Source organism: Camelina sativa, chromosome 17 (genome assembly GCF_000633955.1).
Source record: "Camelina sativa cultivar DH55 chromosome 17, Cs, whole genome shotgun sequence".
Lineage (NCBI taxonomy): Eukaryota > Viridiplantae > Streptophyta > Magnoliopsida > Brassicales > Brassicaceae > Camelina > Camelina sativa.
In genome coordinates, this window is record NC_025701.1 from 7,242,745 (window position 1) to 7,264,755 (window position 22,011).

At 42.1% G+C, this 22,011-nt stretch overlaps 6 protein-coding genes across 7 annotated transcripts in view; 4 read left to right on the top strand and 2 right to left on the bottom strand.

The window, feature by feature from the left end:
• Nucleotides 1-3,444, top strand: part of LOC104755880 (pyrophosphate-energized vacuolar membrane proton pump 1) — a 3,787-nt gene extending 343 nt beyond the window's left edge. The window contains exons 2-9 of the mRNA XM_010478354.2: nt 1-283; nt 500-1,074; nt 1,180-1,559; nt 1,645-1,731; nt 1,815-2,145; nt 2,284-2,694; nt 2,779-2,838; nt 2,920-3,444. Coding sequence (XP_010476656.1) covers nt 34-283; nt 500-1,074; nt 1,180-1,559; nt 1,645-1,731; nt 1,815-2,145; nt 2,284-2,694; nt 2,779-2,838; nt 2,920-3,126 — 2,301 coding nt within the window. The 5' untranslated portion in view covers nt 1-33 and the 3' untranslated portion in view covers nt 3,127-3,444. The remainder of the gene's footprint in view (nt 284-499; nt 1,075-1,179; nt 1,560-1,644; nt 1,732-1,814; nt 2,146-2,283; nt 2,695-2,778; nt 2,839-2,919) is intronic.
• Nucleotides 3,689-5,373, bottom strand: LOC104755881 (ATP synthase gamma chain 2, chloroplastic-like). The gene has a single exon (XM_010478356.2). The coding sequence runs from the start codon at nt 5,282-5,284 to the stop codon at nt 4,124-4,126; it is 1,161 nt and encodes a 386-aa protein (XP_010476658.1). The 5' UTR covers nt 5,285-5,373; the 3' UTR covers nt 3,689-4,123.
• On the top strand, nt 5,542-6,820 carry LOC104755882 (arogenate dehydrogenase 2, chloroplastic-like). Its single transcript, XM_010478357.2, has one exon. It carries the CDS (start codon nt 5,683-5,685, stop codon nt 6,745-6,747), a length of 1,065 nt encoding a protein of 354 aa, XP_010476659.1. The 5' UTR covers nt 5,542-5,682; the 3' UTR covers nt 6,748-6,820.
• LOC104755883 lies at nt 7,136-8,400 on the top strand (the record flags this gene model as incomplete). The annotated part of the gene is made up of 1 exon (XM_010478358.2): nt 7,136-8,400. A coding segment is annotated over one exon (1,236 nt), but the record flags the coding sequence as incomplete, so codon positions are not given.
• On the bottom strand, nt 8,450-10,990 carry LOC104755885 (COBW domain-containing protein 1-like). The gene is made up of 10 exons (XM_010478359.2): nt 10,613-10,990; nt 10,427-10,492; nt 10,163-10,343; nt 9,876-10,072; nt 9,663-9,713; nt 9,477-9,568; nt 9,224-9,345; nt 9,052-9,137; nt 8,802-8,906; nt 8,450-8,687 (listed from the first exon to the last, which is right to left on the bottom strand). Exons 1-10 carry the CDS (start codon nt 10,934-10,936, stop codon nt 8,550-8,552), a joined length of 1,362 nt encoding a protein of 453 aa, XP_010476661.1. The 5' UTR covers nt 10,937-10,990; the 3' UTR covers nt 8,450-8,549.
• On the top strand, nt 17,924-22,007 carry LOC104755886 (F-box/LRR-repeat protein 14-like). 2 transcript variants are annotated; one of them, XM_010478360.2, is made up of 16 exons: nt 17,925-18,076; nt 18,399-18,631; nt 18,722-18,850; nt 18,943-19,150; nt 19,314-19,460; nt 19,732-19,806; nt 19,885-19,956; nt 20,057-20,131; nt 20,269-20,340; nt 20,439-20,510; nt 20,624-20,695; nt 20,766-20,837; nt 20,931-21,074; nt 21,174-21,245; nt 21,325-21,471; nt 21,557-22,007. In XM_010478360.2, the coding sequence occupies exons 2-16, from the start codon at nt 18,416-18,418 to the stop codon at nt 21,739-21,741; spliced, it is 1,758 nt and encodes a 585-aa protein (XP_010476662.1). In that variant the 5' UTR covers nt 17,925-18,076; nt 18,399-18,415; the 3' UTR covers nt 21,742-22,007. The 2 variants fall into 2 exon arrangements, with proteins under 2 accessions (XP_010476663.1, XP_010476662.1); XM_010478361.2 differs by lacking the exon at nt 20,269-20,340 and having other exon boundaries at nt 17,924-18,076.

Sequence of the window (22,011 nt, forward strand, 5' to 3'; positions counted from 1 at the left end):
TTTTTTTTTTTGTTTTCTCTTATCGGAGGAGAGATGGTCGCGAGTGCTTTACTACCGGAGCTCTGGACGGAGATCCTTGTGCCGGTTTGTGCGGTTGTCGGTATCTTGTTTTCGCTCTTCCAATGGTACGTTGTCTCACGTGTGAAGCTCACCTCTGACCTCGGCGCATCGTCCTCTGCTGGGAAGAATGGTCACGAAGATTATCTAATCGAGGAAGAGGAAGGTGTTAATGACCAAAGTGTTGTCGCTAAGTGCGCTGAGATTCAGACTGCTATCTCTGAAGGTAAGATCTAGTTTAGCTTTATTCAGATCTCACGGTTCTGTTTTTAGATCTGTCCCCTATTTGTGATTGGAGCTTGTTTGGTAATGATGATAACGATGTTTTGGAATGTTTGAATTACTATTTTAGTGTCCTGGTGAAAATCTGTTAAAAAAATGATGTGTGTGTTGTTGTGTATGTGGAAAAAAGTGAATAATCATTGGATCTGATTTGGAACAGGTGCAACTTCGTTCTTGTTCACCGAGTACAAATACGTTGGTGTCTTCATGATATTCTTTGCTGGTGTTATCTTTGTTTTCCTCGGCTCTGTTGAGGGATTCAGCACTGAGAACAAGGCTTGTACTTACGACGCCAAAAGAGTTTGCAAGCCTGCATTGGCTACTGCAGCTTTCAGCACTATTGCTTTCGTGCTTGGTGCTGTCACCTCTGTTCTCTCTGGTTTCCTTGGTATGAAGATTGCCACGTACGCCAATGCTAGGACCACCTTAGAAGCGAGAAAAGGTGTTGGAAAGGCCTTTATTGTTGCCTTCAGGTCTGGTGCTGTCATGGGTTTCCTTCTTGCTGCCAGTGGTTTGTTGGTGCTTTACATTACTATCAATGTGTTCAAGATCTATTACGGAGATGACTGGGAAGGTCTTTTTGAGGCTATTACTGGTTATGGGCTTGGTGGATCTTCCATGGCTCTCTTTGGCCGTGTTGGTGGTGGGATCTACACCAAGGCAGCTGATGTCGGCGCTGACCTTGTCGGTAAAATTGAGAGGAATATTCCTGAAGACGATCCAAGGAACCCAGCTGTAAGTACATCAGTTCACTGTGTTTAATAATGATAACACTGTGCCTTTTTTTTGTTTTTGTTTTGTAATAGAAGTTTTGACTCAGTTTTGTTGGTTATGTTACAGGTTATCGCTGATAATGTGGGTGACAATGTTGGTGACATTGCTGGTATGGGATCTGATCTCTTTGGGTCATATGCTGAAGCATCATGTGCTGCTCTTGTTGTTGCTTCTATCTCTTCTTTTGGAAACAACCACGATTTCACTGCCATGTGCTACCCATTGCTCATCAGTTCAATGGGAATCTTGGTCTGTTTGATCACCACTCTCTTTGCCACCGACTTCTTTGAGATTAAGGTCGTCAAGGAGATTGAACCGGCATTGAAGAATCAGCTCATCATCTCAACTGTTATTATGACTGTTGGAATTGCTATTGTGTCATGGGTTGGCTTGCCTTCCTCCTTCACAATCTTCAACTTTGGAGCACAAAAAGTTGTGAAGAACTGGTAAGATCTTACTGTATGATTGCTTTTGCATGATTCAAGCTTCTCTGTACACTTTTTTAAAGTCTGGCATAATTTTGGATTCCAGGCAACTATTCCTGTGCGTTTGTGTTGGTCTTTGGGCTGGACTCATTATTGGTTTCGTCACCGAATACTACACTAGCAACGCTTACAGGTATGAAGCTACTTTAGCTGTATTCAGTTACTAACTTCTTTCCAGCTAGTATAACAAGCTCTAATGTCCCTGTGATTTTGCAGCCCCGTCCAAGATGTTGCAGATTCATGCAGAACTGGAGCTGCCACCAATGTTATATTCGGACTTGCTCTTGGTTACAAATCCGTCATTATTCCAATCTTTGCTATTGCTATCAGTATATTCGTTAGTTTCAGCTTTGCTGCTATGTATGGTGTTGCTGTTGCCGCTCTTGGTATGCTCAGTACCATTGCCACTGGTTTGGCAATTGATGCTTACGGTCCCATCAGTGACAATGCTGGTGGTATTGCTGAAATGGCTGGAATGAGCCACCGCATCCGTGAAAGAACCGATGCTCTTGATGCTGCTGGAAACACCACTGCTGCTATTGGAAAGGTACGTGGCCTTCTAAACCTCTTTCTGCAATCCGATGAATCATTTAGAGAGCTTGCTTGCTTTAATCATTCCACAAGTTGCCTTTGCTTGTTATCATGTTATGTAATATGAAATGTAATTACATGTTGTTGTGCACAGGGATTTGCCATCGGGTCTGCTGCCCTTGTCTCCTTGGCTCTTTTCGGTGCCTTTGTGAGCCGTGCAGGAATCCACACCGTAGATGTTTTGACCCCTAAGGTTATCATTGGGCTGCTTGTCGGTGCCATGCTTCCTTACTGGTTCTCTGCCATGACAATGAAGAGTGTGGGAAGTGCAGCTCTTAAGATGGTTGAAGAAGTTCGCAGGCAGTTCAACACCATCCCTGGACTCATGGAAGGTACCGCAAAACCCGACTACGCCACATGTGTCAAGATCTCCACCGATGCTTCCATCAAGGAAATGATTCCTCCTGGTTGCCTTGTCATGCTCACACCACTCATTGTTGGATTCTTCTTTGGTGTTGAGACCCTCTCTGGTGTTCTCGCCGGATCTCTTGTCTCCGGTGTTCAGGTAAAAGATATTCTCAGTTCTCTTATGATCAACTAACTATTGTTAAAACATATGCTCACCAATGCTCTCGTTTATTCCAAACAGATTGCCATATCAGCATCCAACACTGGTGGCGCATGGGACAATGCCAAGAAATACATCGAGGTATTGTAATTTTCTTAATCTTGATTCAAACCATTTGAAGAGATTGAAGCAAATCCTTAATAATTGTGATTTTATTTACAGGCGGGTGTATCAGAGCACGCAAAGAGCCTCGGGCCAAAGGGTTCAGAGCCACACAAGGCAGCTGTCATTGGTGACACAATTGGAGACCCATTGAAGGATACCTCAGGACCTTCATTGAACATCCTCATCAAGCTCATGGCTGTCGAGTCTCTTGTCTTTGCTCCCTTCTTTGCCACTCACGGTGGTATCCTTTTCAAGTACCTCTAAACTCTACCGGAGTGAAGAAGAGGACGATGATGATGATGAAGAAGAAGATGATGGCGATCGATTCAAAACTGTCTTTTTTACCATTCTTATTTTCGTTTTCCGTAGGTGGTTAAAAAAAAAACCTTTTTTTGTTGATGAGGCTCTCATTTAAAGAACCAACCATATGATGTTTCTTTCTCTTTCTCCCTCACTATGTTCTTTTTTGTGCTGTCTAGAATTTAGAAATCCACCAAGTATTTTGAGACTTGTTTTAGCCGTTACTTTCTGCTGCTTATGTCTTACTATATTGTTTTTGTCTTCTTCGAGACAAATGGGAAACTAGTCTTTTGTCCGCATTTGGTGTGGGAAACGTTTCTCAATTTCTCATGACCTGTTAATTCTTTCATGACATTTATTACACAACCAACTCAGCCTGGGAATATTACCCGAACCGAGAATTCTGAACCGAACCGAACCGAGATTTTTGGTTTTCGGTTCGGTTTCGGTTAAGAGAAGAAAACCGATCGGAAGAAATTATAATATGTATTCGGTTATCGGTTTTGTCGGTTCGGTTCACTCTAACCGATCGGTTACCCGAATTTAACCGAATTACCCGTATTACCCGAAATTACCCGAAATTAACTGACCCGAATTAACCAAATTATCCAAACTACCCGAAAATAACCGAAATTACCCGAATTTACCCAAAAATAACCGAGATTTTTGACCCGATTCAACTTAAACAACCAAACTAACCAAAAAATTAAAAACTCCGGTTAGTTTCGGTAACCAAAAATAATAACCGAAAAACCCGATACCCGAACCGACCTGACCCGTTATTTAATTCGGTTATTTTCGGTAACACTTCTCTGATTCCGAATTACCCGACTATCCGAATTACCCGACCCGAAGTATCCGACCCGACCCGAATTCGCCCAACAATTGGTTACACATAGGAAGGAAAGCTGTAGTTTCTGATTGTCAAAAAAAAAAAAAAAAAGGAAGCTGTAGATTCTAACTAAGACTCTCGAAGAGCCTCGGCTCCAGCCACAATCTCAAGCAACTCCCCAGTGATCTTAGCCTGTCTTGCTCGATTATAAGCCATGGTTAGATTCTTCTTCAATTCAACTGCATTATCAGTAGCATTACTCATAGCATTCATCCTCGACGCGAGCTCACTCGCTAAAGACTCTTGCAGTGCTCTCAGAATCTGACTGTTTAGATACAAAGGCATCATTGCATCAAGAATCTGAACAGGGTCTTGCTCAAACTGCATCAACGGTGACACCTCAGGCTTCTCAACTTCAAGCTTTGTCCTTTCCACAGCTAACTTGCCATCTTTGCTCGTTAGCCTAAACATCTCATCCTCCATAGCATCAACACAAACCCCTTTCATATCACGAGACTCTCCTTTCATGGACAAAGGCAACAGAGTGTGGATCACAGGATCAGATTTAATCAAAGACACAAACTTTGTGTAAACTAGCTCAACTTTATCAACCTCTTCACTCACAAACAGGGAAAACACATCATCTGCAATAACTTGAGCTTCTTTAGTCGTTGGGAAAACACCTCCTCCTTCAATACATTTATCCACTTCGATTTCATCTCTCCGGCTAAAATACGCATTCCCTTTCTTACCAACGCTAATCACAACACAGTCTATACCTCTTTGCTTCAACTCTTGAACTCTCAAAGTAGCTTTCTTGATCACAGCGTTGTTGAAACCACCACACAGTCCTTTATCACCAGTGACAACAACCAAAGCAACTCTCTTTACGGGTCTAACAACACTCAGAGGGAAATCAATGTCTTCCAATTGAGCACACCGGTTGATAGAGTAGAGAACCTCGACTAGAGTCTCGGTGAAAGGTCTACACTTTATGACTGCATCTTGAGCTCGACGAACTCTAGCAGCCGCCACGAGTCTCATCGCTTCCGTTATCTTCTGGGTACTCTTCACACTGTCGATCCGTTCTCGTAACTCCCGGATTCCAGATCGAATTCGAAGTGACGGCGACGGAGATATCGACGAAATCCGATTTGAGCTCAGTGATTGAAACGGATAATAACGAAATGGTTTCAAGGTGGCTATGAAAGAGTACGAGTCTGAGCTAGAAAGCGGTTTAGAATTCGAAGGAGATAACAAGAGCCAAGAGGTCGAGATCGAACCTGTCATTTTCGTTTGGTGAAGAAGAGTTAAAACACTCTTGACTCTGAGCTTAAGAGGTTTAAGATTTCATCCTCAACGTGGAGAAATTAGCAAAGAAAGAGAAGTTGAGGGGTTTTCACTAATTATAATGTTTCTTAGGGGCTTTATATAAAATTACTACGAAAGTAGAGTGTAGTTGACCTAAGTTTTTGAAATTTCCTGATAGGTCCTTGTAATTATGGTCTATTTTGATTAGCATCACCACCACGTTATGGTCACGACATTTCTGATCCTTTTATTAATTTGGAGGCTCTTCTATCATCTTCTTCCTCCTCTCGCTTCCTCTTCTACTCTCACAGACAACAACAGCTCCAAAAGTTTGGGGCTTTTATCATAAACCAACTCTCAATTCACAACTACCCACAATGTTACTCCAATTCTCTCCGACGAAACCCCTCTTTTCTCCACCCAATCTCCGCCGCAATTCACCAGCATTCCTCATTTCTCCGCCGAGATCCTTACGAATCCGAGCCATCGACGCCGCTCAGATCTTCGATTACGAAACCCAACTCAAATCCGAGTACCGTAAATCCTCCGCTCTCAAAATCGCCGTCTTGGGTTTCGGCAATTTCGGCCAATTCCTCTCGAAAACCCTAGTTCGACACGGTCACGACCTAATCACTCACTCTCGCTCCGATTACTCTGACGCTGCTTCCTCAATCGGAGCTCGTTTCTTCAACAACCCTCACGACCTCTGCGAACAACACCCCGACGTTGTACTCCTCTGTACCTCAATCCTCTCAACAGAATCAGTCCTCAAGTCTTTCCCTTTCCAACGTCTCCGTCGTAGCACGCTCTTCGTCGATGTTCTCTCCGTGAAAGAGTTCCCAAGAGCGCTCTTCCTCAAATACCTTCCCAAGGAGTTCGACATTCTCTGTACTCACCCAATGTTTGGACCCGAGAGTGGTAAGCATTCATGGTCTAACTTGCCTTTTGTTTACGATAAGGTGAGAATCGAAGACGAAGCTTCAAGACACGAGAGGTGTGACAAGTTTCTAAGAGTATTTGAGAATGAAGGTTGTAAGATGGTTGAGATGAGTTGTGAGAAGCATGACTATTACGCAGCTGGATCACAGTTTGTGACGCATACTATGGGAAGGGTTTTGGAGAAATACGGAGTTGAGTCTTCGCCGATCAATACTAAAGGGTATGAGACGTTGCTGGATTTGGTGGAGAACACATCGAGTGACAGCTTTGAGCTTTTCTATGGTTTGTTTATGTATAACCCGAATGCTCTTGAACAGTTGGAGAGATTAGATATGGCGTTTGAATCCGTTAAGAAGGAGCTGTTTGGGAGATTGCATCAGCAGTACAGGAAGCAAATGTTTGGTGGGGAGATTCAATCCCCTAAGAAAACAGAGCAGAAATTGCTCAACGATGGTAATGTTGTTCCCATCAAAGATGTAACATCATCATCATCATCTTCTTAAATCACATGTTTGTAGTGTTTGATTGGATTATGTTAGATTTGGAATAAATAAAAGTTATGACCTTTTGGAAATCCTCAAAGAGTGTATCAGTCTCTGTTGAAAATTTATGAACATTGTGTCGCTCAAAAGACCTTAATCCATGCCTACCCAAATGCCGGGTCACCCACCCGATTCGAATCAGGATAATAAACGTTTCCTCATGGCCCAATAACATAATGGGCCGCTTGAATGTCTCGTACTATTTCCTAGTCCAACAACAAAATTTGAATTTTGAAATATATAGTTTATGTTTATCAGTGGCATCATCGCTGGTCGGAGCTTTTTGTCTTCCCAAAATTGCAACCCTAAACCTTCTCACCGACGACGAAAACTAAACAAATGATGAAACTTTGATCGCTGTTTTTGTGATTCAAGAACGGAAGTGATGGAGAAGTGGGTAGCCGAGTTTTTCCTCCGTCGGCAACAAAATCCTAGGGTTTACGCTTCACCTCTGTTATCAGCTCTGAAACCGGTAGATTCCGACGACTGTGTAAAGCTCAAGATAACTTCCGTTTTGCGGGACATCTCCAATTCCTTGATTCGAGGTACGGTCGACGAAGGAATGCTTGATCTCCTCGAGATTTTGGAGAAGCTTATGTTGCAGGAACGTTCTGTAATCATGGGGTCTCTCAAATCTGCGTATTGCTGGACGGCTGTGGAATGCACGCATAGGTTTATGTGGCCAGTGACTGCTTCAGATGGCTTCTTTGGCGATGCCCTTGAGAGGATTTGGAAGAAGCGGATTGGGATGTTGAAGGAGAGGGAGAGCGATTTGGTGAGTCACGAGTTGTTGAAATGGGAGAGTGATCTAAACGAGGCGTTTGAGGAACCTGAGATTTACAGGAAGATTCGTGAGAGTAACGTCAGGTACAATGCCATCTCTCATCTCACTCAGCTTGTTAAAGAGCAGTGGGCACTACTTGGGTGTTCCTCTCTTGAATCAGAAGCTCGAAAGAGGTTGCTTAAGCGTAAGGATTCACCTAATGCTTCCCGGAAAAGAGGTAATGGCTATGGTAGAGCAGGTGAGACCACTGATAAAAGCAATGGAGAGAATGCTAATGATGTTGAAGAAGTGGGAGGTTTGGAGAAACATGATGGGGCTGTTAAGGTGAATGAACAAGAACAGGAACATGAGCCAAGTCTTAATAAGGGGGAGATAGCAGTTGCTCGAGAGCTTAAGGATTTTTTGCTGGAGATTCAAAGACTTATAGACTCTTCTACTAGGCAAGAGCAAGAACCTGACGATGCAATGGAGCAGTCAAATGATGTCACTCCTCAGAATGATGAGGCAAATAGGACTGAAGCAGAAGATAGTGAGGGATCATCATCGTCTAGAAGAGTCCGGCCTCATTTACCAACCCCGGAACCTCTGAATGTATCACCGTTGAAGAAAGTAAGATTGGAAAGACCGCGTCCCAGAAGGCCAATGAAATTCTGGACTCCTGAAGAAGTGGCAGCTCTGAGGGAAGGAGTGAAAGAGTTTGGAAAATCATGGAAAGATGTCAAGAATTCAAACCCTGTTGTTTTAGCTGATAGGAGTGAGGTGGATTTGAAGGATAAATGGAGGAATTTATTTGGTCGGTAGTAGTAGGAATCCTGCCAGGTCGCTTGTTTTAGAGTTCTTTTTGAGGTTTGTATGGTGAATATGTTCTTGACTCAGCCTTCTGTAGTTAGTGTCAAACTTTAGACGTTATTTCTTGTTCAAAAGTTTCCATTGATCAACGGATACAAAATGCAATGGTTTAAAATATTTGCTACTATAATCAAACCAAGCAACCTCTGAACCCCATCTCTAACTCCTCTCGGTTCAAATTCTTGCCAATGAAAACGATCTTGTTGGTTCTTTTTTCATCTTTTCTCCATAGCCGGTCTGGTGATCCTTCGAATATTTCATGAACTCCCTGTCCCAACCATTAAAACCCCACTAACGTCAGATAGAATTCTGCATCAAAAGACTTTCAATACTTTTTAAGATTCAGTTGAAATGATGATCAAAATAATGAAAAGATGGTCACCTGAAACACGAATCTTTCGTCCATGTCTTCGACGGAGAGGATACCTTTCATTCTGTAGATATCCTCACTACGTTGGTACAATAGCGCCCCAAGCCACATGTTAGCCTGATCCATTGTCAAAACTAAGGTTATAGATGATGCAGATAATCAACCACGCATCTCAATAATCATTTCAAATTTATATTATGACTTCTGGTGCTACGGTAAAATGCATAACATGTTACACAACTTGAGCCATATTGGGTTATACCTTCTCAAGGTCTAAGTCTCCTTCGCAAACTAAACTGACTGAAGCAACACCAGGGTCATGGGTGTGATCATGAGAATGGTTATGCTCTGCGGTTTCAGAAGCAAACTAATCAGTGCATGTAGGCGATCAGTATTAAGTAATAAGACCATTCTTTGGTAATCCTATAACATACCGTGTTCATGATCATGCTCATTGTGGTGATCATGGCAGTCATGACCATGGTCATGGTCATGGTGATGATCATCATGTCCCTCGTGATTTTCCTTCACTTCTTCATTCACAGAGCTCTCGATTCTGGACAGACAAAGCAGTAAGCCACCAGCAATAAACCGTAAACAAATGCATAGAGCTACTATACACCTCGGACAGAAATTTTTAGAATGACTTGTAATAAGATATTAGTAAGACCTAGAATAAAACCGGACCTTTCTAGATCAAACCCTCCAATTCCAAGAACATAATCCAAGTCAACCTTCCCATATTTTGTCCGTTTCAAGTGAGCCATGCTGTTTATAGTCTGACAATAACCATAGCATAAATGTTAAACACAGAGCAAAGAGAATAAATAGATGTTCAAGGAGAAAACAATAATCAAAAGAAGCAGAATCTACCTTTATCCGCTGCATCAGTGAAGCTAGTTCTGGCTCACCAACAAGATCAGTCTGCAACAAAGGACAAACATTTTTCAGTTTGTATAATATGTCAAGGTAGAACCATACAGAGCAAACCGTAGAGAAGTTTATACTACAAGCATCAACCACACATTTCAAATTTCATGGTGATGCTAATCGAGAAAATTTGGTAGAAACAGAACTTGACAATACCTTGTTAACTATGATACGATCAGCGTAAGCAATTTGTTCAACCGCCTCATTGACATAGCCTTCGGGTTTAACTTCATCAAGATGCAAACGAGCATGTTTAGCATCAACAAGAGTGACAACTCCATCCAGTTTGACATCATTGAAAATATCATCCTCAGCGTAAAAAGTTTGGATAATTGGGGCTGGATTCGCCAATCCTGGACAAGAACATAATACATAATACATATATATTCATCACTAGTGGTTTCTAAAGGGTTTATGTAGTTCCAGAGCTTAAATCAACTGACCTGTAGTCTCAATTACAATATGGTCGAATCTTCCTTTCTTCTCCTGAACCAATTCGGAAATCATCCTCACAAGATCACCCCTAACAGTACAACAGAGACAGCCATTGTTAAGCATCATTATATCCTCTGCTCCAGCAGTTTTAGCTGCCACAAGCGATCCATCAATGTCCACTTCACCAAACTGAGAATTCATATTACAGCCACGAATTAGAAATCATAACCAACTGTATCCAACTTCTCAGACACAGAGATTAAACACAATACCTCGTTTTCAATCACAGCTATGCGCTTCCCGTGATCTCCCGTCAATATATGGTTTAGCAATGTCGTCTGTACACTCAGAAAGTCAAAACCAACCCCACGCAAAATCAGCATTTGATCGTTAAAAATTGAAAAGCTTTACAGATCATGAACCCTATATTTGGAATTAAACAACAAGCGAAGCCTCACCTTACCAGAACCCAGGAACCCGGTGATAATCGTTGCCGGAATTCGATTGTCGGGTAAATTATCATCAGCGACAAGATCGAAGGAATCTTCGGTATCCAAAAGCGCGAGGGAGGAATCAGAGGCAACGGCGGAGTGGAATCTCCGACGGCTGTTAGAGTAAAGCGCCGCGGGATAAAACGGCGAAGGGTTGGTTCTGAGGGAAACTGTGGCTACCCTGCGACTAGCAGAAGAAGCGAACCGATATTTGAAAGAGGTATTGGCTCGGGGAACGGTGAAAGCAAGTGGAGTGGTGGTGGCTATGTCGAGTCTTAACAGCGTCGCCATTACTGGGTTATTTAGGGTTTAAGGTCTATCCAGTGTGACAGTGAAGAGGTTCGGACAGAGATATATATAATAGAGACACTTGTTTTGTGATGACTTCTGAATTTACGCGCTTTTTTTTTTTACATTGTTTTTTTTTTTTACCTGTTCGATCCAACGGTCCAAATTAACCCGGTTTTGTACTTAGTTTTGTGTCCTAATTGCATAATGGTAGGTATACTTCAGTATTAATAACACCCTTTATTTTATTATTTCGAAACAAAAAAAAAATGGTAGAACATTACTGAAGTCATTTTTTATTTTTGGTTACAAAACATGTTTAATCAGAAAAGTACCTTGCGTGGATCAAAATTAGATGCAAAACTTGAAGAAGAGCATAATCCTTAATCCTTAAAACTAGTACTTTTTTTGTACTTTCGTCAAAACCCTATTATCAGTTTATAACAAATCAAAATCATTCTACGGCGATAATTTCTGATATCAGTTTAGAGAATTTAGTTTTTATTTTTATTTTTTTAAAAGCAACTGTACTTGATGATGATGTCAATGGAAGATTAGTTTTTTTTGATAAAGAGCTTTCTATTAAACGCATAAAAAGAGAAAAAATACAAAAGCCCAGCCCGGACTCTAGTTTGTGAGGCTTATAGGCCCAGCAACATAATTAAACAAGACACACATAGAAAGATCTTAGTTTTGAACCCTAGGCAACCCTAGGCGATGGAATAGTAGATGATGCTGACGATTGGTGTTGATCAGAGGTTGTGGCTAGGAAAACCAGAGCTAAAGCATCGAGGCAGAGACAGTGGGGTTTGTAGTTCTGTAAGACTCTATCCGGTTCCTGATTGTTGAATCTAATAGGCGTAGCAGGCAGTCGACAGATCTGTAGGATCGCTGGTGAAGACGAGTGTTCCTCTCATTCCACAAGGTGTAGAGGGTGCTTTGCCATGCCAATAGAGTAAGCCTCTTCTGCAGTTTTGGTCCCTGAAGGTTGGTCATTTGGGCGAGAGAATCATCCCAGGGTTTAGACGGTTGCATGCGACACTTAGTTGCTATTGGAAGCCACACGGACCAGGAGTAGTTACAGCTGAAGAAGAGATGGTCGCGGCTTTCAGGGGAGTTGTTACAAAGAAGACACACGGGGTCAGTTTGTAGCCCCCAATTGAGAAGCCGATCTCTAGTAGGGCACCTGTTCAGAGTTATTAGCCAAGCTAAGAAGCTATGCTTAGGGATTCCTCCCTTGTTCCAAATCGCCACACTCCAAGGAACTAACGGCGATTGTTCCCGAAGCAGATCATAAACCTGACCTGTGGAGTATCGCCTAGTAACCACACCTTCTATCTCCCACTCATAGTAATCAGGTTCATCAGTCAGGACAATAGTAGTTAAGTAGGCATGAAGAGAAACCTGATTTTCGGATCTGGGGCTTGGAAGTGTCCAACGACCACGATTGTAAAGTTGTTGAAGAGTTGCCCGTGGTTGAATTCCCATCCGTGATCGAGTAGAGGTTAAAAAGGTGGTTAGGTTTCCAAATGGGGACCAATTGTCTGACCAAAATCTGCAGGTAACCCCGTTTCCTACTCGCATTTTAATCCAGTTATATGCAATGTCCTTCATCTTGAGGAGTTTATTTGATAGCCAAGAAAAGTTCGACCTCTGTTTCATTGTCCAGAAACTGCTCAAATCACCCCGGAGGAAGTGAGTCCTGTACCAAGCTACCCAAACAGAGCCGGAACTGAAAAACAATAGCCAAATCAACTTTAAGGCACAAGCTTTATTCCAGTAAGTTAAGTCTCGTATTCCCAATCCTCCTTGATCCTTTCTCTTCGTTACTGTCTCCCATGATACTCTCGCACTATGATGACCTTCCAACGTTCCTTTCCATAAGAAGGCGCTACATATGGAGTTTATTTTTCGAATACAGGCCTTTGGAAGCACAAAAGAGGAGCACCAGAAGTTGGTGATTCCTGCAATGACAGTATTGATAAGAAGCAGCCGCCCAACAAAAGATAAGGATTTTGAACACCAGTTGTTTACTTTTCCTTTGACTTGTTGTAACAATGGCTCGCAGTTTTGAATAGTGAGTTTCTTTGTACACAGAGGAACCCCAAGATAACGAACAGGGAGGGTACCGTAAGGGAGACCAGTAGCATTACTAATCAAGTCTGTTTCTGCTTCCGTTAGACCTCCTCCATAGAACAATGATTTTTGAATGTTAACTGCAAGACCAGACCGCTCCTCAAACTCTTTTAGAACTTGTAGAACACTCTGGACAGAGGCTAGCGAGCCATCCAAGAAGATGAGAAGATCATCAGCAAAGCAAAGATGGGTGAGCTTTGAGGCGTCACAGTTGTGGTGATACCCGAACCTCCCTTCCTCAGCAGCTTTGTTCAACATGAGAGAGAGGTTGTTCATGGCTATTACAAACAGGTATGGAGATAAAGGATCTCCCTGCCGTAGACCTCGTTTGCCTTTGAAATATCCCTGCACTGTTCCGTTATAACCAATTGTGAAGTTTGTTGTGCAGACACACGCCTGAAGCCACCTCAATATTGATCCGGGATCTCAAGGGCCTGCAGACAAGTAAACAAAAAATCCCAGGAAAGTGTATCAAAAGCCTTAGCTATATCCACCTTAATCACAATCTTCTTTGGACCTTGAGTTTTGTGATAGCCATTCACTATTTCTGCCGCCAGAATTGTATTTTCTAGAAGAAGCCTATCCTTAACAAAAGCTGTTTGGTTTGGCAGGATTAGAGATGGGAGAATCGGTTTGAGTTTGTGGACAAGGAGCTTTGATACCACTTTATAAAGAGTATTCAAGCAGGAGATTGGTCTGTAGTCGACTATTGAAGAAGCTCCCGGTTTCTTTGGAACCAAAGTCAGAATGGTGGCGTTGGTAGAAGCTGGAAGGAACGACGTATGGAAGAATTGGGTAATGGAGGCTGTAACTTCTGGTCCTAGCACAGTCCAAGCCGCTTTATAGAACCCTGATGTGAAGCCATCTGGCCCAGGAGCTTTACTGGGATTCAACTTGTGCATAACCTTTGCTATCTCATCAGGAGTTGGGATGGAGATCATCATTTGTGAGTGGCTACTTGACGTCCGATAAGGGTTCAGTATCTGGAACCATTCCCTTGAAGACCAGAGAGGAGGCTGCGACAGGGTATCCGGCCCTAACAGAGATTGAAAATGGTGAATTGCGTGAGCACTCATTGCCTCCGGATCAAGAAGCAGGTCGCCATTTTCCAGGAGGAAGGATCGTATAGTGTTGTAGCTAGCTCTTGATTTACACATTTTGTGGAAGTAAGAAGTATTTAAGTCGCCCTCTCTTAGCCAGTTAACTCTTGATTTCTGTTTGAAATAACTTTCCTCTATGGCTCGCAGGAAATGCCATTTGGTCTGGACGTCTCTTTCACGCTGATAGGATTCTGGGGAAGGATCTTGAAGGGCCTGCACCTGCACAAGCTTAAGCAAACGGTTAGTCTCACTCACTCTCTCTTGTATTTGGGAGAAGTTCTCTCTATTTAAAAGTTTAAGCTCTCGTTTTATGGTCTTTTGCTTCCAGCATAGATAAGCGAGATTGTCAGCAAATGTTCCGGCCTGAATCCATGCCTCCGCGACATGATGATGGAAATTGGGATGTTTGGTTAGGTAGTTATAGAACTTAAAAGGTCTGGTTCCTGAACGAGGGAGTTGGTAAGCGAGGTCAACAAGGCATGGTGTATGGTCAGAGGGAAATGGAGGAAGGAACGTAGCAGTGCTATTAGGTAAGTAGGTGATCCAGTGGTCATTTACGAGGGCTCTATCCAGCTTTTTTGCAACGGGGGAAGCTGGTTGGTTGTTTGTCCAAGTGTAGAAGGGTCCTTGGAACCGTAGATCAAATAGGTCCATTTGAGTTAGACAGTCTTTGAGCTCAGCCATAGGAACGGTGATAGAGTTCACAGAGGGTGAAGAGTGCTCCTGATAGTGGATTATTTGGTTAAAGTCACCGCCAACCAACCAAGGACAAGTATCAAGAGAGAAAGACTGCTGAAGATGTAGCAGCTCAACCCAAAGGTCAGACCTCTCAGATCTTATATTGGACGCATAAACTGCAGTGATTACGAACTGAACCTTGTTTGCTATGACAACCTCACAGGTAAGAGTTTGCTTGGATTGGTGAAGCACTCGAACAGTAGCAGGATCCTTCCAGATAACAAGAATACGGCCATCATCATCAGACAGGTGATTAGAGGTATAATTCCATCCCGGACAAGTTTTTGCCATGATATGGTTCAAAGTAAGATCTTTTATGTGTGTCTCCAAAAGAGCGCCAAAAAGGGGCTTGGTGCTACTAAGCCAACTACTTAGGGGCTGATGCTTATCCGGATCATTTAAACCGCGGATATTCCAAAAAAATAGTTTAGAATCCATTAAAAATGGGATGGGGGTTCTCCCATAACGGGAGGTCCTACTATACTAGAGTTAGACAAAAGGGGGGGGTGAGAGAGGTAAGTCAGGGTTAGGAGTGGTTTTTAACAAAGAGGGTTGGTCAAAAGAAGGGGGTGGGGAATGAAGGGTGGGATGGGATCTGGACCTTTTTAAGGAGCTGGAGGTCTTTTTCTCTGGTGAAAGAGGGTAAGGGTAAGGAAGGCCTTGGGGAGTTATAGCAGCTGGGAGGCTCAAAATATAGGGGCCTGAGGTGGTTCTAGCAGTAGTGTGGTTCTCAGTGTTATAGGGGGGATTGTTTGGGTTCGGGTTTGCAGGGCTTTTTCTTTGTTGAGGCTTTGTTAAAGGGGATTGGGGCTTTAAATTTTGGGCCACAGGGTGGTTGCTAGCTGATGAGGTAGCAACGGGTAGAGAAGGGGGGGAAACAGAGGTAGGTACTACAGGTAAGTTTTCAATTAATGACAAGTTTTGGAGGACAGAGAAAGGATTCGCAGTTAAGAGGATCAGGGCGTTGGCTTGCATTCAATTCCTGAGTAATAGGGGAGGAAGATTGGTTATTATTAACCACTGGTGGAAGGTGCGTTTCCCCAGCAGCAGTAGAGGGAGCCTCCCGCAAAGCATTCTTTCCTCTGCTTGTAGAGGTACCTTTTTTCTTGAGAGAATGGTCTGGTTTTGGTGGAGGTTCTTTTTGAGGAGGGAGGAGGAGACAGTTTCTTGCAATATGCCCCAACTCCTTACAGTGGGAACAAGTGGGGGGCAACCACGGGTACTCTATGGCAACTTCGACCACTTGACCATTATCTCGCGTGAACTCAACCACGTCCGGAAGAGGCTTGGTAAGATCAACCACAACCTTAGCATGAGACACCTTGAGGCTGACAACATTGATTGTGTAGTCATCTGTTTCCTTAGGCTCTCCTACAAGGCCTGAAATCAGACTAATACCTTCTATAGTTCGCAGATCCAGTGGTATGTCAAGCAAGTGGATCCAGATTGGGATGGTATCCATGTCAGGTGCCTCAGCGGAGTAGTTTGAGGACCAAGGTATGGTATGAAACATTGAATCCCCCACATACCAAATACATTTCTCTAGCACTTTCTGCCGGATATAATCATTAGGGATTCTTACCAGCATTGAGTTTGATTGGTAGTTCATATGGATTTCTAAACGTTGTCCCTTACCCCACATGTGGTTCAGGGTGCTTTGGACTTGGTGGTATGGCGGCGCTCTGCCTTTAAAGAAGCAGATGATGAAGTCCTTATGGAGTTCAGCTCCTCTTTGGAAAACTTGGTCCGGAATATGAACTCGAGGTCGACCAGTTTCGGCAATGGAGACTGGAGCAAGCCTTTTCAGAGTCCTATCCACCGTCTTCCGAAGTTTTGCAGCTAAAGTTTTCTTTTCAGTAGTAGGAGCTTGACCTGTTGCAGATGTGGAAAGAGGAGCTTGACCTGTTGCAACAGTTGACGGCGGGGGGATAGAGGCAGGTAGAGGAGTAGGCCGGGGAGGAGCGGGGACTGGTTTAGGTTGGGAAGATGGGTTGCAGGTGGGAGTAAGGATAGTAGTGGCAGCTTTGTTGGTAATTAGAGGAGACGTTGATTTAGGAATCAACACAGTAAATCCTTCTGGTACAGTGGTACCTTGAGGAATAGTACATTCAGATCTAGGGTTTTGAGATCCCTGTCCTGAAATATCTTTGCTTGGACTGTCGGCCTGAGACATTTCCACATCAGTATTAGGAGGGATGGATCCAGTACCTTTCACAACAGATCCAGGGCTCAGTATAACAGGCTCCAGAGGACGAGCAGTTTGTTTACCAAGTTTCTGTTTACTGGTGCGAAGGGAAGAGAGGGGAGGGGATCCCACCAGCAGTGGGAGGCGATGGATTCAGGGCGGAAGCACGACCGGACGAGAACCAGGAGTTCGTCATCGGGAACCGTGTCAGAGATCTAAATTATTTTTCTTTGCAACCTCGAATCATCAATGGAAGATTAGTTGATCAATGGAAGATTAATTGATTAGTTGATCAATGGAAAAATAATTAATGGAAGATTAATTATTTTTCTTTGCAACCTCGTGTCAGAGATCTAAATCAATGGAAGATTAGTTGATTAAAATTGTTACTAAAAACAAGATAACCATCAGCAGATTTTGTTTATTTTCTTGTATTATACAGATCCAAAGTGACTGTTCAATCAGTTTTTTTTTTTTTTTTTTAAAATCTTTTGTAATTTGCGTAATGCAGGTTGATTAATTTATGACAGTTTTAAGTGATTTTTCTTTGGTCTTTCTTTTATTGTTAAATAAGAATAACAATCAATACAAAAATAAATAAGATAGCCTGAAAAAAATCTCAAACAGCGGGGTCCACTCTTAAGTAGGACCCATGGCCTTGTATATTCTTTCATCTTATCTCAAAAAAACGCTTTAAGATTGTTCCGAACCTAAACTCCGTACCACACCAAAGGGTGATTCATCTTACACGCGTCACTCGATAGTAGGTTTAGAATCAGGCTCGGTTCACGGCCACTTTGCACATTTCTATACTTCTCTCTCTCTCTCTCTCTTTCTTCTTCCTCACCGTCTCGTCAAATTCAACAACAACAACAAAAAGAAAGGTTTGATCAAATAGAGAGAGAGATCAATCACTGTTAAACCCCTCAACTTTTAAGACTCCTCAGAACAAATAATCTTCGATCGATCGGCCATGATGATAAGGTACGTATCGGCTTATTCGATCAACTACTGTTTCCTATTGAACAGTTTGCTTTATTCTGTTTTTTTTTTTTTTTCCTTTCTTTCTAATATTAAGCTAAGCTTGCTTTATCATTTTTACTTGTATATTGATTATGATCCAATTAGGTCAACTTTGGTTGTTCTGTTTTTTATTGTTTGGAATTAAAACCCTTCACTTCACTTCACTTTAAAATATTCTCACTAATCTCTCTCTTTTTTTTTTTGTTATACTATATTTGTTTTCATTGAGTTTCTTTAGTTGTTTGACTCTGAGAGGGGGGTTGTGATCGTGTTCTGTTTTCAGTCTCTAAAAGAAGGTTGATGTTTCTTGATTACATCATCATGGGAGGAGCTTGCTCAAGGAAGAGAGATCAACAAGTTGAAGATATTTTAAACAGAGGTGTTTCTGGCAAATATAGCAAGAGTTCTAGTTCCAAATGGTTAGCTACTTCCCTCTCTAGGTCTGGCTCCGATGTTAAACGTAATCGTGGTGGATGCCCATCTCTTATGGACCTCTGTGTCCGCAAGATACAGGAGGTATATATTGTTTCCAGTAGCTAGAGTGCTAGACTGTTATTTTTTAGTATAAATGCGAGCCAAATGTTTTGACTTTTTGTTGCATTGCAGGACATAGATAGATACACCAAATTCTCTGACCTACCGAGGGATATCAGTCAGCAGATCTTTGATGAACTGGTGTTTTCCCAGCGCTTAACTTTAAAGTCTCTTGAGGCATTTCGGGACTGTGCAATCCAGGTAAATTTCCTTGGTGATACTCTTAATGTGTTCATTGTCCTGTTAGTGTAATTGGTTATCATTGACTGACTTCACAATTTTTGTGAAAGCAGGATCTTTACTTGGGAGAGTACCCTGGAGTTAATGATGACTGGATGGATGTCATCTCCTCGCAAAGTACATCTTTGCTTTCTGTTGATTTTTCTGGGTCTGATATCACAGACTCTGCCCTGGTTTCTTTAAAAGGCTGCAACAACCTGGAATCCTTGAACTTTAATTTCTGTGACCAGATTTCAAACCATGGGCTTGCGCATCTCAGCTGTAAGCGTTGCTCTTTTTTTCAGACATTTCTAAATTTTTTCTGCTTACCAAACTGTACTTTTTATGTGGATGTTTCCTAAGCGTAGCTGCTACATTACAGTTAGACCTAGGGCACGTACTTATATTTGTTTGGTGGATCTTATTCCACTCGAATGAATTTCAGGCCTCTCAAATTTGACAAGCCTGAGCTTCAGAAGAAATGCTGCAATCACTGCACAAGGCATGCGTGCTTTTTCCAACTTGGTTAACATGAAGAAATTAGATCTTGAGAAGTGTCCCGGGATTCACGGTGGGCTCATTCACCTGCGAGGTACATAGCTTCGTGTTTTGTTGTGATAATTGCCAGTTTTCTGACATCTCTGTTATTGAGAGTTCTATATGATCTGTTCACACTGATGAATCGACTTAAAGCCATGTAAGTTATAGTTTTCTATAACCTGAAGCCTATAAAGATTTGGATATTGGGTGGCATTTGACTTGGAAAATGCTAATATCAGTTCTGCATCCTACTTCTCCACCTGTTTAAGCAATGTCTTTTCTTCATCCTATTTAGCGTCTCTGCAATTTTCTGTCTTTTCCAGGATTAACCAAACTAGAGTCCTTGAACATAAAGTGGTGCAACTGCATAGCGGATTCAGACATAGAGCCTCTCTCAGGTAGCAAAAACATGCGTCGATCTCACATATTTTCTCAACTTTTCCCTATAGAGATGTGCTCACTCCTTTTTGCTTCAGAACTTTCGAATCTGAGGAGCCTACAGATTTGCTGCAGTAAGATTACTGATTTTGGTATTAGCTACCTTGAAGGTAGGAGTTTTGATTATTATAGTCCAGCTTTTCACCATTTGTCTCACATCTTCTTGGTGTAGACTTAGGTCGACTGATTTCTCCCACTTGCTTGCTTCAGGGCTAAAAAAGCTTAATTTATTGAACTTGGAGGGGTGCCGTCATGTTACTGCTGCATGCTTGAATACACTCACAGGTTTGTATAGCCATCCTTATTGTTGTATGTAAGCTTTGTTGTATTTTCGAGGTACTTCAGCCAATTAGATGTATGCTGATATATTTTGGAGTTTTGCAATTTGACTTATAGGAGTCAATTTTCTTTTGTTTATGTAGCTCTTAAAGAGTTGATGTTTTTGAACCTCAATAGATGTAATTTTTCAGACAGCGGGTGTGAAAAGTTTTCAGGTGAGTGTTACCTGGCTTCCTTGCAGTTAAAAATACTTTTGTTTTACTTAGCGAAAAACTCTTCAGTCTGGGATAACTTGTTTCACGCACCTTTGTAGAATTAACTAATTTGAAGATATTAAACTTGGGCATGAACAACATTACAAATTCATGCTTGGTCCACCTGAAAGGTTATCTCACTTTCTTACTATGTTCCATATCCACTATTTTCTTGGATTCATCTCTCTTTACCATTTCGTGTTGTCTGCTAAATTTCTAATCAAGATGTGAATTACCTTCTCAGGGTTGACAAAGTTGGAGAGCTTAAACTTGGATTCTTGCAGAATTGGTGATGAAGGACTAGTACATTTATCAGGTGATTGCTACTTCCGTATTTGCTCTTATCACGAATTATCTGGTATTCATATATAGTCATGTGGTGTTAGGTATGCTCGGGTTGAAATCTCTGGAGTTGTCCGATACCGAAGTAGGAAGCAATGGGCTTCGCCATCTCTCTGGTACAACATTTTTTTCTTACCTTTGTCCTCTCCATTTTGTATCTTTTGTGTTCTTTGGTCTTATTCTCACTGCATTTATATTACTATATATAGGCCTGTCCAACCTAGAGAGCATAAACTTGTCATTCACTGTTGTAACCGATAGTGGTTTAAGGAAATTATCTGGTTTGACATCTCTTCGTACACTGAATCTGGATGCTCGTCATGTTACTGATGCTGGCCTCTCCGCACTCACAAGTAAGTCATTCCAATGTGTCCATAAAATGCGACTGTCAACAAGTTATTTGGCTTGGTATGATGTTGTTACAGGTTCCAACCCGTCTGCTTTTGTTCTAGGTTTGACAGGGTTGACGCACCTCGATCTCTTTGGTGCTCGTATCACAGATTCTGGAACAAATCACCTACGAAGTAAGTCTAATGTATATCATCTATTCCATCGTTTGGGATTTGCCTCGTATACCTTTTTCATGGTTTTCTTTTGATACAGACCTGAAGAAACTGCAGTCACTTGAAATATGTGGTGGTGGATTAACTGATGCTGGTGTCAAGAACATAAAAGATCTTTCATCCCTCACTCTCCTCAATCTATCACAAAACTCCAATCTCACCGACAAAACACTGGAGTTTATTTCCGGTAAGGATACAGTCATACAAGTTTTGACTTGGTCAGACAAATCATTTGCACCTGTAACCTGAACCATGATCCAATGGACCTGCAGGATTGACTGGCTTGGTCTCTCTAAACGTCTCAAACTCTCGAGTATCGACATCAGGACTACGTCACCTGAAGCCATTGAAGAACCTGAGATCTCTGACCTTGGAGTCCTGCAAACTCTCTGCTAACGACATCAGGAAGCTTCAGGCGACTGATCTGCCACACCTAGTCAACTTCCGTCCTGAATAAAATTATTTGTCAAAAGGACAAAGTCACGGAACTCTGTAAATAGATCGATCTCTTGTGGTCTCAGAAAAAGCCACCGCTCTTATATATATCGTCTACTTCTATGCTCTTCTTCGGGATTATTTGCTGAAGAAACTGTAAATAAAGCTTCTTTCAACTTTACTACTGTGGCTCTATCTGTTTGGTTTGTTTATTCACTGAAGTGAACCAACAAAAATTGTCAGAAGAAACAGATCACTGATTGTAAATATTTATGTAAATTCGATATATCGT